The following is a 20,033-nucleotide window of genomic DNA, read 5'->3' as shown; positions in this document are numbered from 1 at the left end:
GTGTGTGTGTGTGTGTGTGTGTGTGTGTGTGTGTGTGTGTGTGTGTGCATTCACTCTCTCTCTCCCTCTAGAATGTGAGCGTTCTAGAACTGTACCCCCAGCACCTGAAACAACAACAACTATGCTCTCAATCGACAACAGTTTGAGACCAATGCCCCTGAGGTCTGGGAAGAGATTTCATAGAAAGATGATATTTGAAGAGGGTCTTGGATCTAGGAGGATCTAGGAGTCTGCCAGGTAGAGAAGGTTTTGCAGACTGATGATTCAATGTTAAACTGCTATGTCCAATCATCATGCTTGCCTTATATAAATGTGTACTGCTTTTGACTACTATGTGCAGATACCTTACATCTCACGGGTTTATGTTGCCTTCCTCACTGTAACAAGTGCCAAGAGCTCAGTTTCTATTATTACTCTAAAAATCTATCATTCAAGGGGATAAAACCTATAGTCTGAGTTCTTATGCATTTTTACTTAAATGTTAACTTAATTTTTACTTAAATGTAAACTCATTTTTACTTAAATATAACTGTCACCATATTTTGGTTTAACACCTTCAAAGAGATTGAATAACCAAAGAGATTCAATAAACTAGGCTTAGTAGGCTTAAAACTAGGCTTAAACTTCAAATGCTTGATTTTCTTAGAACTTTATTTTTCTTAAATTCAAGTTAATTCAAACTAATTTTCAAGTTAACTTAATGGAAGTTTTCAAGTTAACTTAATGGAAGAATGGAAGTGTCACCTGTCAAAATAATCAAAATTCTCTCACATGCCAAAAAATCCAATCAGTTTATTTATTGGTGACTGAGGAGTAAACTGACATATTACTTTGGAATGAAAGAGGCAGACACGGGTAGCTCTTAATTTTTTGGCTCCTGTCAAACACTTCATCAGAGCCATATACCCACTCCCTGCTATGTAGGACATTTGCAGCTTTGTCGATTTTCCGGAAGATGGGTTCTGGGTAGGGAAAGGCAGCCCAGGCCATCAGATGCTCAATGAATAACCACTTAGGCAGGGGAAGGGTATATACTTTTAGACCAGAAAGGATCTAACTTAGGTGATCTGCCAACCTCTCTTTCAACAGAAAAGGTCACTAAGGCTGAGAACAGAGGTGAATTTTTCTCAAATCCACAGAACCTAGGGACCCCAACTTGGTCACGCATTGTTTCTACCGTCCTTGGGCATCTCTCTTTGGGACATCAAAATAATTATAGCTTAAATGTTCTGAAGAAGAGAACACTCACGGAAAAAAAAAAAACTGAGACCAAGAGCTCTGACCGAGAACTCAGGAAGGTACCATCCAGACATCTTCAGCTGTCTATCAGAGATGTGACACGGTTGGCTGGCTCATGGCTTCAGACAGCTCAACCTGATTTTCCCAGTACTGACTGTTATGACTCACAGTCCTCCTTTGAGAGAAGGTCCCCACTCAGTTGTAAAGACTAAACAGGATTACAGGGACGCACAGCACTAACTCATTGAAATTAATGCAGCAAGGGGAGCTAAAACAATAGGGCTCAAAACGCCTGCTGGTTTAGTGTAGCGCAGGAGTACCAGCCTGCCTACACCTGAACAGTTTTTGGTCTCCAGAGACTCTCAAGGGCAGAAGAAAAAAATCTGGGCCATGCAAATTTCTTTTGTCATCTGAGTTCAAAGGGACTGAGGCTCTGAGCGAGTGTTCGTGCCTAGCTATCTTGAGTCATCACTTTCTATTCTCCACTGAAAACATTTTAGGAAAACAACGTTTTGGGAAAAACAGTTTCTCCTAAACTACAAATTTCATGGAATGGAAGAGGCAAATGAGAGATCAGCTGAACATAATGGTGTAAAAAATACTATCAGAATCTTTATTAAACATGATGAACTAAGATGAAACAGTCAATTTTGACAACATGGGAAATACCACAGACCTATTTTTACTGATGCAAAGAATAACTTCACAGGTAGCTGGTTAGTTCTTCTGCATGATAAATCTGAACATTCGAGTACACAATTTGAACTAAAAGTTGAAACTATTTAAATTCTTGAATAGTTGATAGTAAACATTGATGGTTCTTTTCTTAAAAACCGCCTAGAAACAGGGTATTCCACTCATTTTGTGGGAAATTCAAGACTTAGACAAAGATCTATTGTCAGACAGAATGCCACTATGACAAAAGAAGTGCTCAAATTTTCTTCTTTTGCAGTACTTGTAGTATATTTAATAAAATGTAATTTTATTATATTTGAAACAAGTGGGCAATCGGCTATACTAGGGAAACATTTCTATGGTGCAAATATTTGTGTTCTATCATTATTTTTCATATTGTGGTGTAATTTGGACTCTACATATGCTTATGGTTCCCCCTCCTCCACAAATCAGTGAATGAATGATTCAAAGGATATTTATCAACCTTCAATTTATAGTTGAACCTACAGTTTGAGAATCAGACTCAGTGGACCATGCACCACTTGGGCAATAACAAACTCAATGTACAATATGTGCTCTCACTTAATATGCATAATGGACACCTTGACCATCTTCCCTAGGATCATGTTCACCTCTGGAGTACATTCATTTCATGTAGCAAATACACTGTTAAAATTACTTCTGAGAAGGATATTAAAACTACTGTCCCTCCTCAGACCACACCAGGCACAGTATCCCAAGGGCATGTGAGTAATGAGTGTTTAAGTAAAAGAGGCATTGCCTTGATCCTTCCACAGGGCTACTAATCTAGCTTTGGGTCAATCAGAAAATTCATTACTCAGTTTTGAAATATCTAGGCAAATGTAGCTTTTAAGTATGTAACAGGATAAAGCAATAAAGCCCTTTTAACAATGTATCTTCAGTTTATTTATACTCCTCTGGTTGTCATCTCCTCCTCCGGAAGCCTTTAAAACCAAAACACTCAAGTGAGCAGGAGAATTTGTGAAGTCACACACACACACACACATACACACACACTCTCTCTCTCTCTCTGAAAAGACAACTTAGTTTTGGCTGGGTCCTCATCTAGCCAGGGCAGGGAAGACTTTTGGTAACAGTGACTAAATAGAATCTCAACCACTTTCAGGACTCCGCAGCGTGGCTACATCAATTTATTAAAAGTGAATTGTAGATGAAAGGCCATATACTGCAGGTCCTGTATGACAAGGCCTGTTGCTTAAGTTTCCCCATGTGTAAAATGGACAGTGTCTTCAGAACATAAGAACATGATGTGCTAATATAAGAAAAATAGTTGGCTTCAAGTTCAGTTTCCTTCCCCTGCCAAGCCAACATTGCTATGACTACCATAGCAATGTGTGCCATTTGCATTAAGAAAGATGCATGAGAGCAGACTGTATATAAACACACAGTCAGCACATACTTGGGTTCTGTCTGATCTTTATGGGTGGTGTTTACTTCTGGATATAGGTTCTTAACTACTAGTAATGCTTTCTCTCCCTGAAGTGAAAGAAGAGTAAATACTGCAGGAATTCAAGGATGACACAACATACAGCCAAGCAGTCCCTTCGAGTCAAGCACGGTTGACACCCTAGGCCTAATTTATAAGGGGCCCCACCTGCTGATTCCAATGGCCTTTGTCATCCTAACTAGCTACTTTCAGTAGGGGAGGATGCAGGAGAGATTGACCTTGATTCACCTCATTATCAACCAAACGTGGAAAACCCTTTAGCACAACTGTTCTCCATCTCTGCAGCACATTCAAATCTCCTGAGGAGCTTTGAAAACTCCAGATGCCCCGACCACAGGCCAAACCAATTACATCCAAGTATCCGGGGTTGGGACCCAGACACCCATATTTCTTAAAGTCCCCAGTGATCCAAGATGCAACCAAGGTTGAGAACCACTGTCTTGGATCGCCCCTCCTGACCTCATGGAACTTCTGCTGCAAGGCAAACCAGGAAAGCCAACCTAGAGTGTTTCACAACCACGGCTTCTCAGTAGAGCAGGTGCAACAGGGTCCTGAACACTGAAACACAGGTGCCGGCACTGAGCTCCACACAGGGGGCTGAACAGACAGCTTATGAGCTAGAGGGTTACCCAGATCCTCACGTGAGACTTTGCACTTCAAAAAAGCAAAAAACAAAGGCAAGTCCGCCAATCTTAAGAGATGTAACCAAATCCCGTTAGGATTTCTTTCCTTCTTTTCTAAGGCAAATCTTTTGGGAAGGACAGTCAGAGTATATGTGGAAGCGCGCCCCACCCATAGAGCCTGCGGAAAAGAAGACAGAGCCGCACAACTCCTGCGGCCGCCTAGAAAACCCCCCGCAGGCTCCCCCGGCGCCGGGAGAGCGCGTGCACCTGTCGGCACGCGGGGCCGCACCTGCCGCGCCGGGCCTTCCCTCCTACCTTCCAGCAGCTCGTCCAGGCTGGTGACCTTCCGGCTGCCGTCGATGGTGTAGATGGTGCGGACACCCTGGGGCAGGTTCACGTTGTCCGACAGGGAGCGGGTGAGCTCCATAAGCAGCGCATCGAAGGACCGGAAGCGGTCGCCGGAGATGGCAAACACCAGGCCCTTGAAGTAGCGGTCCCCATTCCGGTAGAAGCGCGCCTTCTTGGCCTTCTTCTCCGAGCTCAGGGCCTGCAGGGTCCGCGTACGGTAGAAGCTGCAGTGGGCACTGTGCGCCGGGCTGGGGATGAGCCCGTTCCCCTTGGGGCCGGAGCTGCTGCTGCCCCCGGAGGAGCTGGGCGCCCCTCTCCGCGACCCCGGCCGCGGCCTTTTGTCCCGTTCCTCAAAGTGTTCCAGCTCGATACTCCTGGTGCTGGCCATCACGGCTGCTCCAGGGGCGCCCCCACGAAACACGTCCCAGCCAAAGCCTGCAGGTAGCCCAGGGTCAAGGCGAGCACCGGCTCAGGGACGTCTAACTGCGAGCAGCCTCAGAGCGCGGGGACACCCAACTCTGGCATCCCGCCCTCTCCTCGCAGGTGGAGCCGCGGAGGCGCCGGCCGGCCCGCGCCCCCTTAAAAGTGGCCGCAGCGCCGAGCTGCCCAGCTCATTGTCCGGCGCGCCTCGCTCTGTCCCTCCCGCTCGCCGGGGAGCCCCACGCCCCCCCAGGCGCCTCCTCCACCCGGCCACGCCTCACAACTCCCTCCCGGGAGCCCGCCGGCCGCCGCCAAGTTGGGCCGCCCGAAGCTCGCCCTGGACCCGCGGGCGCGCACAAAGATCGGGCGCCCGCCGCGGCTCGCGTCCGCCCGCCGCTCCCGGGAGATCCGAGGGGAAGGAAGGAAGGGAGGGGGAGGGGCCGCGAGCGTGGGAGAGGCGCCGCTGGGGCGTCGGCCCGGCTCCGGCCCCGGCCCGCTCACGCGCCCGGCCCGAGGCCCGGAATGCCGCGCCGCCGCCTCGCTCGCCTCCAGGCCCTGCCCGAGGGGCGGCGCGCGCTGGCTGGGGCCGAGAGCACGGTGCAGGCCAGTCCCTCCCGGAGTCTGGCCCTAGCGGGAAATAACGCAGCTCGCCTCCCCCGCAGCCGGCCGGCCCGGCCCACCCGCGAGCATCCGCCCCCGGGCCCGACCGCACCGCCTGCCCAGCCCGCTGTCAGGGCTGGAGGGGCTTCTTGCTCCCCGAGGGATGCCAAACCCCGGAGGGAGAGAGGTGGGAGAGGAGGCTCTACAGCGCGAGAAGATCGGCCCCTCCAGGGTCCTAGGCGGCCCCGCCCGCCTGACAGCCCCAACCCCGCTCCGCGCGCTGATGGGCGCAGCCGCGGCGCGCGCTCCTCCGCCTGGGAAACGGAACCGCGCAGGTCAAAAAAACTACAAAGGAAGGAGATTCAAGGGCAGGGATCACATCCCTTAGCCAGCCTCCAAATGAGGAGCCGAGGCTAAACTAGGGCAGGAACCTGAAACATGGCATTGAATTGGGGCACACTATTTATTTTTTAAAAGGAAATCTGGAGCTTTATTTAAAAATCCTTTGATAAAACAATTTCCGTTGCAGATTCGCTAACATGGTTCGTTCAGTAACTTTGAATGTGTATGATCGGAAGTTATTGTTTTTTGAGGAATTTACTTAATTAACAAATATTTATTAAAGCATGCAATGTGCCAGGCATTGTCTCCGTCGCTGGGGATGCATTCGTAAACAGAAAATCCCTACACTCCACCCCCCTTACATTCAAGTGATGTTTATTGTTGTCATTAAGTAATTAAGTTCTCATTAAGTAATAGGTCTAACCTTTGTAAGCACCCATCATACTCGAAGTCTTAATTTAGTAGTGCCTGGTCAACGGTAAAAGCATATTCCCCAAAGGCTTGTGAGAAATATTAGTTACTTCCCTTTTACCATTAGGGAAAGATGAAACTAAAAGAAGTTTGGTCCAAGTTACCCTGAAACCTTAGGTTATTCACCACCTGTTCTCTGAGTGGCCCTAGACAGCAAATCCAAACCGACCTGTAAGGTAAGAACATGGATGCTTTTCTTGGAATTAACTAAGTCCTGGAAGAGTATGAATAAGAGAAGGCAGAGATATATGCAGTAGTTCTTCAGCAGCTGTGAAGCTGCCCTGGCATGCAGTGCCCCAGAAGATTCCTGCTTAGTGCACCATAGTTCCCCCAGGGCAGTCTCAGGGATACACCTGGGCATACCTGACTTCTAGAACCAGGACTGGAACATGCTGGGAATTCAGGGCTGATCTGAGGCTTCAACATAGTTTTCCAGGGGAAAAACTGTGAAATATAATTAGGTCCATGGCCATAATAGACCTTAACACAGACCAATTAAATCAGAACTTCTGGGGAAAAACTGTGAAATATAATTAGGTCCATGGCCATAATAGACCTTAACACAGACCAATTAAATCAGAACTTCTGGGGATGGACTTCTCCAACAGTAGTTTTTGGAAGTGCTTCTAATGCACAGCCAGTGTTTCCAACTATAGGCTGTAACATGAGTATTCAAACAGATCAGTGCTGCTTCTCAAACTCTGATGTATACTTACATGTAGTAGGGGAAGTCTCATAAAATGTAGATTCTGATTCAGTAGGTCTAGGGTGGAATTTGAGATTCTGTATTTCTAATAAGCTCCCAGGTAATGCCAATACAGCTGGTCTTGGTACAACACTTTGAGAAACAAGGAACTAAATGGCAAATTTCTTGAGATAAGGCTTCATTAAGTACTAGTAACTGCAGAGCCTTTCAACTTTGTAAATGGCTTAAAATGGGTGTGTTCATTTGTTTTGCTCTTACTCTTTCTTGAAAAAAAAGCCCACTTTGTAATCTATTGCTGTAGTAACAAATTATCCCACACCTAGTGATTCAGGACAATAAACATGTATTATCTCAGCAGTTTCTGTGGGTCAGGAAGCTAGGAACAGCTTCCCTTGCCGTCTCATGAGACTGTAATCAAGACATTGATTGGGGCTGCAGTCATCTGAAGTCTTGGCTGGTGCTGGAAGATCTAAGATGATTGGTAGGAGGCCTAGGTTCCTGGCCATGAGCACCTCTCTGTAGGGTCGCTTGAGTGTTATCACAACATGTCAGCTGGCTTCCTCCAGAGCAAGCTCCCAGAGAGAACATGGTGGAAACCAAATGTCTTTTATGATGTAGGCCTGGAAGTCATACACTGTCATTCCTGCAATAGCCTGTGTAACCTTACACAGGCTGGCCCTGTTTAATGTGGGACCTGACTATACAAGGATGACTACCAGAAGCTCATTGAGGTCACCTTGTAGGCTGGTAGCACAGGTTCAATCAAACAAGCTTTAGGACATAAACACATTTTCTCACTCAAAGATTCCTGATAAAAGATTTCACCCTTCTTAAACAGTGAATACAATGATATAATATGCCAGTATTTTAGCATGATTCCCAAACATTATATCCCTAAGTTAACAAAGATTACTGCTTTTCAAGAGGGGCTGGGGGAGAAGAGAAAGTATTTCCAAAGCTGTTACCTAATTTTAAAAATCATTTTGTTCCTGCTCTTTGCATTAATTTGTTTGAAGAACTTTATCTCTGACCTTCATATAAGAATTAAGATGCAATCACCTTTCATAAAATAGTTGCTTAGTGAATATGGTATATGTCAAGACCCAGCTGGCCAAAATTTGAAGATAATTAGGGCAGAAAAAAATTAGTTTCAGCATTACAATTCTAATGCCAACAAAATTTGAGGGTTCTAGGTAGGCAGGTATTAATTTGGGTTGTTACTTCATGATTTAAGGTTTATAGAGCCAAAACAAATTCTCCCCTTTCACAGGGTTGCAGAATGTGCAGAGTAAGATATTTCAACTGGCATGTCCTTTGCTGAGATGCCCCCTTTCTTTTCTAACCAAGAAACACTACCTGGGACTTCCCTGGTGCTCCAGCGGTTAAGACTCTGTGTTTCCACTGCAAGGGGCACAGGTTCGATCCCTGGCCAGGGAACTAAGATCCCACATGCCGCACTGTATGGGGCGGCCAAAAAAAGAAAAAAAAGAAAAAACACTATCTGATTTGCTAATCATTCATCCTTCCAGAGATGATCTATTTCTCCTTGGTGGTTGCCTACTCTGTCTGCCAGGTCATGATTTTAGGGGCTTTATTAGGAGAGGCTGGCTCTACGTCTTTACCGTCTTACTTACCATGGCCTGCCTTGACCATTGCTCCTGTTGGTTGTGAATTCTCTATACCCTTTCCTAACCCCTCTTAGTCTAACAATTATCTGAATAAAATCTGTCGTGCAGAGAACTTTAAAAATGGCTTCATCTCTATGCTACAGAGAATCCAAGAATTTCAATCCAAAATCTCTTCTCCATTTTTTTTTTTTTTGTTTGCAGGATTAGAAAGGACTCCTTTCTGCTCTTGATATATAATAATTTTAAATCGCAAAGTATCTAGTGCACGTGAAAACTTTCTTGATGCTATCCAAGAGGGATCTTCTAAAAACCACCTGGGGCAGAAACATTCAACCAGGCTTGAAGGAAAGGTAATTAATTGTTCTTTGTTCTCTATACTTCTCTTCAGATTTCACAGATTAGCAATACAATTTTACAATTTTATGGCTGCCTTTAGCCAAGTGGTAACTTCCTCCCCCAGCCCCCTCACTCCCCCATCTCCACCTTGATTAAGAAATACCATAACAATTTTTATTTGGCATAATTTGTTTAAATGAGATTTATCTACTCCATACTTCCTTATGGAGCTTTACCTAAGAAACTTGCGTTGAACATCTCCTGGTTTTGCTTCACGCTACTTCAATTCTCAAATGCATTGGCTAGTCTTCACTTTTGGCCAGAACCTTCTGCTTTTAGAGGCAGTTTTCCAGCTACTCCATTACTTATTACATAAAGGGTGCTTACAAACATTTTAGACGGCACCGTGCTGAGACTTTCTGCTGTCTCATGTTTTCGTTTCTGTTCACTGCGTGCCAAGCGTTTCTCCCAGAAGCAAAAGTGATGAAACAACTATTTTCAGTGAAAGGGCCCAGTGACTATGAACTTGAATTTTTGAAACTTAGCATTATTTTTTATTTCATAATCTTTAATGGTTATAAATTCTAGTATTTTCTGTCGCACTTTAACGGGAAAGAGTATAAAGCCAGGAGGTTTGGAAAGAGACTCTCTACCCCTACTTACCCCTAATCTGCACCCAGACTGGAAAAAGATTCAGACGAACTGTTCTCTCATCTTTTGTTTCACCTTGGGAGCTTTGCTGTCCTTTACAGCCATGATTCTTGAAGCACTTTACAAATATAATGACTTTGCAAATGTATATGAGGGAATGATTAAAACTACATTTTCAGGTTCAGAAAATTGATTAAGTCTTTCAAAAATTTCAAGTTTATTTTTATTTTTATTTTTTTTGCAGTACACGGGCCTCTCCCATTGCGGAGCACAGGCTCCAGACGTGCAGGCTCAGCGGCCATGGGTCACAGGCCCAGCTGCTCCACGGCATGTGGGATCTTCCCAGACCGGGGCATGAACCGGCGTCCCCCGCATCGGCAGGCAGACTCCCAACCACTGCACCACCAGGGAAGCCCTCAAGTTTAATTTTTTAATGAAAATATCATGAATGGAAGAAAAATTCAGATATGCATGCTTTAAATGTATATAGCACACAAACGCTTCTTTTCTATGAGAAAACTGTGGTTTAATAGCTCTACTGGTAGTTCTGTTGGTCCATTTCACTTCCACAAAGTATATAGTCAAAGACTTCCACTTTTCATGTTTATTCTGTGTATTCAAAATTATACTCAGTTATTTTGTCATTTACTAGTTCAGCTGCAATAACTGTTAAAATGAAAATAATAGAAGCATTAAATTTATGAAGTAAATTTCTTTTTAGAAATTTGAACTTTTTTCCCTTTAAATCTCCTTAAGAAGAAAATCTAGGCAGGTAGTAGTATCCCTACTTTCCAGATAAGGGAATGGAGACATAGCCAGTGATTTTCAACAGTTATTTAATTATTTGATATTTAATAATATCAAAAGTGGAAACCATGGAAAATTACTATAGTACTCTCATTTTGTTTGTGTAAAATCAGATTTCTCAAACCCAATATAAAATTTACTCTTTGAATGTAGACTTTTTTGATTCATTTAAAATTCAAAAAGAATTATTATATTTATCTTAAAATCAATCATGATTTTAGTGGTTTCCTCCTCTCCGTAGCATCTTTCATGTTTATATAAATACTGAATATGGCAAACTGTGTTCCTGTCATTCTATATATTAGCTTAAAATAATGATGGTCATGAGTACTTAAAGGATAATAAAGCTTTTATAATGATTGATAAGTAGTTATGACCTAGTTAAAGAAACGGATTATAGACGAGGAAATAGGAAAGATTAAGCAGCAGAGATAGAAATTGACTCCAGGGTATGCTAACTCTAGAAGATGTTCTTATCAAGCTTTCAAAATTCATTAATCACAGGGAGGTCTCTTTAGAAATTTATAATTAAAAATTAATGATCTTTATACCTACAGTAGGTTTATAATGCAAATTAGCTGGTTATTTTAGGATAAATGTTTTATACCTCATACACATATTTGAAATATTCAAATGTTGAAACAATTTATCTTATATACAGGAATAATGATACTATGCAGACTTGGTCAGTTCCTTTTAGTAAATCTGTACTCATTTGGCTATGCATTTAGTTAAAAAAAAATAGCTTTTCCTTGATACTTCCCAGAGTCCTATCTGAAATAACTGCTATTGATCATAATTTACTGTTCATACAAAAGATTTGTTATCTATGCATGTGTGTCTGTGTTTGTGCACTTGTTTGTGTGTGTATATATGTATGTTTTATATATGCATATATATAATATACATATAAAACATTTAAGGTGAAGAGGTATATGCATGTGATTACCTGATAGAGTATATCTTAATGTAATTGATATGTTCATTTTTAATATCTTGGTAACAATATAAAATTACATTTCTTTCAGTATTACAATTAATTACTATTTATTACTATTATTACAATAATACAGGCATACCTCAGAGGTATTTCCAGTTCAATTCCAGACCACTGAAATAAAGCGAATATCACAATAAAGTGAGTCACACGAATTTTTTGGTTTCCCAGTGCATATAAAATTTATGTTTACACTATACTGTAGTCTATTAAGTGTGCAATAACATTATGTCTAAAAAATGTACATATATTAATTACAAATACTTTTAAAGAAATTTATCCACATTCAATATCAGAAAAATCTGTTATAATAATTGAAGAAAGCCTTAAAGAGTTACTAATAATTATTTGGAGCAAATGAATGACTTTAAAAGGTCTGTATTGGATCACAGACTAAATGGTCTTAGCCAGCTCTGAAATTATTTTTTCCTCTCTTAGTTATCATTCTATCTGATAGACCTAAACAATCTTTACCCCAAGTTTTCTGTTTTTTAAAAATAATTTTTAACAACCTCAAACTGACAGAAAAAAATGCAAGTTCAGTACAAAGCATTTTTTTCTGAATTATTTGAGAACAAGTTGCCAACATGATGTCTCATCATCCCTAGATAATTTACTGTGTATTTTTTACAAATAAAAACATTCTCCTACACAGCACGATGCAGGTATCAAAGTCAGGAAGTTAAGACTGGTAAATTGCTACCACCTAATCTTTGGAACCCATTCAAATTTTTCAGATGCCCTAATAATGTCCTTTTAAGCAAAAGGATCCAGTTCAGAACCACACCATGTGCTTCTCTATGTTGTCTCTTTAGACTCCTTTGCCTAGAACAGTTCCTTAGCCTTTCCTAGGCCTCCATGACCTTGACACTTTTGACGATTACCAGCCAGATTTTTGGCCGCGCCATATGGCATGCGGGATCTTAGCTCCCCTACCAGAGATTGAACCCATGCCCCCTGCATTTGGAGCGCACAGTCTTAACCACTGGACCACCAGGGAAGTCCCCCAGCCAGTTATTTTGAAGAGTCCTTCAGTTGGGTTTGTCTGATTCTTCCTCAGGATTAGATTTAAGTTATGCATCTTTGGCATGAATATCAGAGAAGTGATGCTGTGCTCTTATTGTATCATATGGGGGGGGTCAATTTCAATTTGTCTCATCACTGATGATGTTCCCTTTGATCACCTGATTTAAGTGGTACCTGCCAGGCTTAAGTTTACGCTTTTTTCCTTTGTAATTAATAAGTATTTTGTCAAAAGACACCTTGTAACTTACGTAAATATCTTATTATTCCTCAAACTTTCAATCTATTCATTTATTTTACCATTTTGGACTCACGGTGTCCTATTTTAGTCAATTACTATCATTATTTATTTTAACGCTTAAATCATCCCCAGTTTGGCCAATGCATTCAAGCTGACTTCTACGCCCTTTTGCTGTCCCCATAATTTTCTGGCACTTCCTTACCTTCGGTTATATGTTCTGGACTCATGTGGTGCTTTCTCTGCCCTAGCCCTGGAATCAGTCATTTTCCTTCCTGTGATAAATAATGATATTTAGGAGCCAAGACTGGGTAATAGGTGTGCTCATTGCCACTGAGTTTCAGCTCCTCCTGGGCTTCTCAGTGGACGGAGCTAGGAAATGTATGTATACACATACATGTATCTTGAAAACCATCAGTCACACCACAGCCCACTTCCCCACAGAAGTCCTCCTCACCCCTGTACTGGGCCACCTCCTGCATGGGTGCTTTCCTCATCCTACTCGGACTTGGATGCTACACACTGGGTGGTCCTCCTGTGCAGACCCTCCTCACCCAGCTCAGGCTCTGATACTCCCCACAGGCCAGTCCTCCTATGTGTTGACTTTCTCACCCCACCTACGATGCCTGGCTGCCACTGCTCCCTCCTTACCTAAATGCCTTCCTAGACTTGCTTGGGGTCAAACACCCTGCTCTGGTCCACCACGACTACCCCCTTGGCCCCAACTAATGGCTTTAGGACTGAATTGTTTGGGAAGGGAAAGAGGAAGAGCTAATTTTTTTCTTGAAGTTTATTTTACTCTCAGTGTGTCCTCTAGAATACAATCAACAGACCTCTAACAAGCTATTTTGTTCTCGGCTCACCCATTGTCTCTTCCCCCTGCCCCCAGTGTCATGCCCTGATTTTTACTCTGGTAAAATATTCTCTTATACTCTCGGTATATGTGTTTTAGGCAAGACTGACTTCACCCTTGCTCCAGGGATGGGCATGTGATTCAGTCCTGGCAAGCTGACCACATTCTCTTGGCCTTAGTGATTAGCATTACCTTTTACTCTGTTGCTTAGACCAAAAACAAGACAAAAACAAAAAACAAATCATGCACTCATCCCTGACTTCTTTCTTTCTCCATACCGACATCTTTCTCCATACCGACATCTTTCTTTCTCCATAACCGACATCTAATTCATAAGCAAAATACTTTCCTTCAAAATATACCCCAGATAGAATCATTTCTCTCTGCCACATACAGAAGTATCCTATTCTAAGCCATCTTCATCTCTCACCTGACCTGTCTGTCCCACTGTAGAGTATTCTTCACACAGCAGCCAGAGTGAGTCTTTTAAGACTTTAAGACAGATTATGTCACTCTGTTCAGTAGGCATCATAGCTTCCCCTTACGCTCAGAACAATATCTAATGTCCTTACATTATGGCCATCAAGGGCCTACATCAGGACCTACATCACCTGAAGAAGTTATAAAACTACAGATGCCTGTGCCCACCCCCAAGTGAAGCTGATTTAATCGACCTGGGGTACACCCTGGACATTGGTTTCTTTTGAAAAGTCCCCAGTGATTCTCAGAGCTGAGAGCCATCTGGTCCTGGCTATCAGTCAGGCTCGTGTGTATCTCCCTAACCACCACTTGCTTTAGCCAGCTGGGCCCCTCTGCTGTTCCTGGAGCATGCCAAGCATGATCCCACCTCAGGGTCTTTGCATTGCTGGATACCATGACTTCTGACACTAACTGCCCAGAATTCAGTCAAACTTCACAGGTTAAGAGCATAGTCCTTCGTAAAGCTGCCCTTGATTCCATCAGCAGCAGCAAGCTCAGGGGTTCCCAGGTCACCCACTCTGAGTAACTGGCTACTGGGGACACGCCAACTCCTCAGTTTTCATGATTCACTAGAACGAGTCATAGAACTCAGGAAAACACTATACTTATGGTGACAGTTTTATTACAGCAGAAAGAATACAAACTGGGTCCAGCCAAAAGAAGAGAAGGAGGGGCTTCCCTGGTGGTGCAGTGGTTGAGAGTCCGCCTGCCGATGCAGGGGATACGGGTTCGTGCCCCGGTCCGGGAAGATCCCACATGCCGCGGAGCGGCTGGGCCCGTGAGCCATGGCCGCTGAGCCTGCGCGTCCGGAGCCTGTGCTCCGCAACGGGAGAGGCCACAGCAGTGAGAGGCCCGCGTACCGCAAAAAAAAAAAAGGAAGAGAGGGCGAGGTCTGGGAGGGTCTCAAATGCAAATCTTCTGTATCCTCTCCCCACAGGGTCAGGAGGCATCAACATGTAACAATATGCACAGAATACCGTTAACCAGGGATGCTTACTCCAGCTTCGTTATCTTGCATGTTTACTGAGATTTCACTATGTAGGTATGATTGATTGAATCATTAGCCATATGATTAAACTCAGCCTCCAGTCCCCCTCCCCTCTGGGGAGATCGGGCTGATATCACACGGCTCAATTCCCCAACCCTTGATTTTTGGTGTGGCCAGACCCGCTATGAGCCATCTTCTTAGCATAAACTAAGGGGCCCAACGTGAGTCACCTCATTAGCATAAACTATCAGGGTTCACCATGAATGATAAAAATACTCCTATTACTCAGGAAGTTCCAAGGATTTAGAGGTTACTTCCCAGGAGCCAAGGACAAAGGCTGGTCAAATTCTTTATTATAGAACACTGGGTAAAGACATACCGGACCAGCTCTACCCTGGACATTTTGGTTACATGATCTAATAAAACTCTTATTTGCTCAAGCCAGGTTGAGTTGCATTTTCTGTCACTATCAAGAGTCCTTTGTGACACACAAATCAATTGTTTTTCCTGACTCCTATGTCTTCCCTTTAGTTCATATTGGGTGTAATTGTTGGTTGGATCAATCTTCTTAAACAACAGTTCTGATCTTGTCACCCCATTGTTGAAACACCTCCAGCAATGAGTTACTTGAGGTGCTTTTTCTTTCTCGACTAGTCCAAAATATTCAGTCTGACATTCAAGGCCTAGGTCATCTGGCTCTGTTTCTTTGATCTCCCACAACTAGTCCTTAGATATACAACTTAACCAAAATGGACCACTTGCTTTTTCTTGAATGCTTTTTGCCTTTTCCCACTCTCTGCCTTTGTTAGATCATCCCGTTTGTTTGGAATGGCCAACCCCTCCCCCCACCTGCCAAATTGTACTCCTTTCCCTCTTCCGTGAATTCTTCTCTAATAATCCCAGCTGTAAGCAATTTCTTGCTATAAATTCTTCACCAGTAGCACGTTCTTTGCATTTCTCTAGTAATACCTCTCACATCTTTTTTTAATTAATTAATTTATTTATTATTTTTGGCTGCATTGGGTCTTCATTGCTGTGCACGGGCTTTTCTCTAGCTACGGTGAGTGGGTCTTCTCTTGTTGAAGAGCACGAGCTCTAAGCTTCTCTTGTTGCAGAGCACGGGCTCTAAGTGTGCTGGCTTCAGTAGTTGTGGTACACGGGCTTAGTTGCTCCATGGCCGTGAGATCTTCCCAGACCAGGGCTCGAACCCGTGTCCCCTGCATTGGCAGGCGGATTCTTAACCACTGCACCACCAGGGAAGTCCCTCACATCTTATTTTTAATATTTGTCCTTTATTGATATTTGTACACTTCCATTATACTAATTCAATCTATATTTAATGAATTCTTACAATGCTCTAAGAATATAAATATGAATAATTAGTTTATGCCCCAAAGCAGTCAGTTATCTAGCAAAAGAGGAAAATATATCTTTTATCAACTGATTTTTATCAACCAGCCATTATCTCTCCAAATATTTTATCTCCCATATCCTGTCTATTCTCTCATTCTAGAGTTCCTGCTAGATGTAAGTTGGACCTTCAAATTTTTTTCTCCATGCCTTTTCATATTTTCTATTTCTTTAACTGTCCTACAGTGAGGAAAATTTGTTCAAATGTATCTTCAAGTTTACTAATTCCTTCCTCAGCTGGCTCTAATCTGCTGCTTAACCCATTTGTCCCGTGGTAAATTTAAATGACTATTCATTTCTAGATGTGTAACCGAGCAAAGATTTGTGTGCCTGCAGCTCAGAAAGCCAGACTCTGACAGTGGGAGTTTGCAACAAAGAAAGGATTTATTGCAGGGCGCCAGGCAAGGGAGTGGGAGACAAGCCTCAGATCCACTCCAACTTGGTCCTTGAGTTAGGGGGTATTTTTAAGGGGGAAGAACAAAGAAGCTGGGGTTAATCATCGTCTTGTGACATATCTTAATCATAGTTTTGGGAGTCAGGATGTCTCTGGTTTACGATTTTTTTTGGCCAGGTGGTCTATGGCTCAGAGATCTGTTAGCTCATCTTGCCCTGGAGAAACAACCTGAGCTTGTACATTTAATGGTGACATCAACAATTTTAGAATATTAACAATATTATCAATAACAAAAATCTCAGTCATCTGATTCTGGTGGATTAGTGTTCAGTTAGCACAGGAGTGAGGTCAGATGGGACAAAAAAGGCAATAAAATTTGGATAGAGAGATAAATCATTAACTCTGCAAGGGAACTCGGTTTTAAAGGGACTTGGCTTCAGATGTTCGAATTTGTTCAAAATTTTTGGCTTTTCTTTTATAGTGAATTGCCATTTGTTTTTTCGATGCCTTTTAGATTTTCAAAATTTAAAACACATACTTAGGTTATGGTCTCTTTCAGATTGTTTTTCTATATAACAAATTTTGAGATTAAAAAATCTTCTGTTTATATCCCTGATTCTTTTTTTTTGCATTCTATGTGAATTTCTATTATGAGCTCCCCTGCAGTGAGGCTCATTTTTGTCTGTGCTCATTCCATGCTGCATGGGTAGCAGAGTTTAATATTAACATCCTCCTGGTGTACTGGAGGCAACAGTCGTCCAGGATAATTTCTAGGCTTGAGGTTTCCTGCAGGATCAGGTAAAGTAAATTCAGATTACACACCAATGAAAGCAATAGGTTTGGAATTTTTATTTTTCACAGAAGTCGTGTTTTTTCCTACACAGAGTTAACTGTCATTTCTTGATATGGTTGGCTGAGATTTTTGGTCTTCTTTGGCTGGGATTGTAGCTTTGGAGAGTCCTGGCCTTATGCAGGCATCTCTGTTCCTGCTCCCCTTCAGGTGGGCCGAAGACGGCTTTTGTTCCTGATGGGCATTAAAACCCTGGTCTTACCAAATCAATGCCACTGTTTCCATCAGCTTCCCCAAGTTGCCACAGTCTCAATTCTTATATTTATCACTCTGGCTTTCAATTCCCTATGTATATACTTGAGGACTCCATTTCTTTCAGATAAAAATTAACTGTAAAGACTTTTTGTTGTTGTTATTTTTTATCCAGTGTTCCTAAGGGTTTATAGCTACTGGGATTCCTTGTTATCTTAGTCTACTACAGTGCTGGAACCACATTAAAAATAGATATGTATCCATCTACAAAATATCTGCCCCACCAGATGACAACCTGATACATGCCATAACAGAAAAACAAAAGAAATCCTTTGGAAATTCTTAAAAGGTAGTAATCAATTGTGATTGCACGGTTTGAGAAAATCTTAATTTGGTAGCTGTCTTAGTCTGTTTGGGCTGCTTTAACAGAAAACCACAGACTGGGTAGCTTATAAACAACAGAAATGTATTGCTCACAGTTCTGGAGACTGGAAGTCTGAGATCAGGGTGCCAGCATGGTCAGCTGAGGTCTCTCTTCCAGGATGCAGAATTCTCGTTGTATCCTCACATGTGAGAAAGGGCTAGGGAGCTCTGTAGGGTCTCTTTTTAAGGGCATTAATCCTATTCATGAGGGCTCCACCCTCATGACCTAAGCACCTCCTAAAGGTCCCACCTCCTAATACTATCACATTGGTCATTAGGATTTCAACATATGAATTTGGAGGGAACACAAACATTCAGACCATAGCAGTAACTAACAATTGAATTGAGCTTTGAAGAATGCACAGGATTTTGACATGAAGAGAGGGAGAGGTAGGGTCTTGTGGGGGAAGCCCAGGTAAGGAATGAGCAGTCATGAACATGTATATTATTTTCATGCATTCAGTCCTATGTGGTTGGATCTGTGTGTGGCTTATTGGCTTGTAGTCTTGGGGTACGTGCCTGGAATCATCCCAGCATCTCCATACAAGTCCTTGCATAGTGCTCTGTGTGCCATATACACTAAATATTTACTGGATGAACAAATATACGTGAGAGAATGTTTCCAAAGTAAGGAATAGAGGCTGAATATATTCAACCTCACTCTATGTCAGTTTGCTCACCTACAAACAAGAGGTTCACCTACAAACAAGACAGTAGCACGGTATGACTTAAAATTCCTTTTGGTTCCAGTATTCTATGATAATACTTTGTACAACTTAGTGCCAATCCTAATTAGTTCCAATTTAAGCAAGGAAACATCTGGATGACTTTTTGTTAGGGTTAAGTGGATTTGGTTGTTGATATGCTACAGGGAAAGAGAATGAAAAGTAGTCTTGAAAAATGCTGTTTAATGTGGAACAAAGAGGATCAGAGGTTGACCCACTGCAGGGCTATATTCTTATAATCTACTCAGAGTTGCTGCTATCCTGGTCTAGATAAAGAGCCATTGCCTAGAAGTTCCCTTTTGAGATTCCAGTTTTCAAAAGCCTTCTCTGTATGCAACCTTAAGTTTCTAAAAATAAACAAAATAGGAAGACTTCTCCTTGGAGGAAACATTTAGCAATAATAACCACAAAAGTTTGAAAGGGAAATTCATTGTCCAAAACAAGGAAGGAGAAAAAAAATCTAGATTTCTTCTATTTTTTAAAACTTATTTTACTTCCTGAGCTTTGTAAAAGCTGCTTAGATAGACACAAAAGGGAAATGAGACAGTCAAGAATATTTCAGTTTGTATTTGAACAAAACAACCATCACTACCTCATTTAGGAATAATTTTTTAAAAAAGAAAAAAAACATTAAAGTTTGTTTTTGTGACATCCACAATGCATTTATTCATTGATTCATTCTTTTGTTTATCAAACTTTTCATTGAGCATCTAATATGTGTAGGATGTTATACTAGGCACTAGGTTGGAGATGTGACTTAACTGGTAATTCTATAGTGATCATTCAACATGGTAAACTCAGTCTTTCCTTCTGTGTGTCGGGCATTGTGGACTTGCTAATTCAACTTTTATTTGATCATCCTTCTAGTATGTTTTTCTATACTGCAGAGTTTGGAATGCTGAAAATTTCATTTCCCGTGGTAGTTTCTTCCAATTTGGTGCACTTGCATGAGATTTGGGAGGCAGAAGTGGAGGCCATTTTCTTGACTTTTGCCTTATTCCATTGGCAAACAAGGTCATAAAATATGAAGTTTTCTGCTAGTGGTGTTACCGTGTCCATTATCCAGGTCTCTATGTATTCACAGGTGTTGCTGTGGAGAGGAAGCTGAATGCCACGTTCAACTTC

General features: G+C 42.3%; 1 protein-coding gene across 15 annotated transcripts in view; it reads right to left on the bottom strand.

Annotated features, from left to right (window-relative positions):
* DCLK2 (doublecortin like kinase 2) overlaps positions 1 to 5,296 on the bottom strand; it is a 156,864-nt gene extending 151,568 nt beyond the window's left edge. For 6 of the 15 annotated variants that reach the window (XR_003435025.1, XM_027117144.1, XM_027117145.1 and 3 more), the window contains exon 1: positions 4,342 to 5,294. Coding sequence is in view for 12 of the 15 variants with exons in the window: in XM_027117144.1 (XP_026972945.1) it covers positions 4,342 to 4,762 (421 nt within the window). In the remaining 3 variants the exon portion in view is untranslated. Of the gene's footprint in view, positions 1 to 4,341 lie in introns of all 15 variants that reach the window. The other 9 variants (XR_003435024.1, XM_027117150.1, XM_027117146.1 and 6 more) reach the window with 6 other exon arrangements.
* Between the last annotated feature and the right edge of the window lie 14,737 nt (positions 5,297 to 20,033).

Source organism: Aethalodelphis obliquidens, unplaced genomic scaffold, assembly GCF_003676395.1.
Source record: "Aethalodelphis obliquidens isolate GAN/ISIS:26980383/991018 unplaced genomic scaffold, ASM367639v1 scaffold17, whole genome shotgun sequence".
Lineage (NCBI taxonomy): Eukaryota > Metazoa > Chordata > Mammalia > Artiodactyla > Delphinidae > Aethalodelphis > Aethalodelphis obliquidens.
Note: the sequence above shows the minus strand (reverse complement) of the source record. Positions and strands in the feature narration are given on the sequence as shown.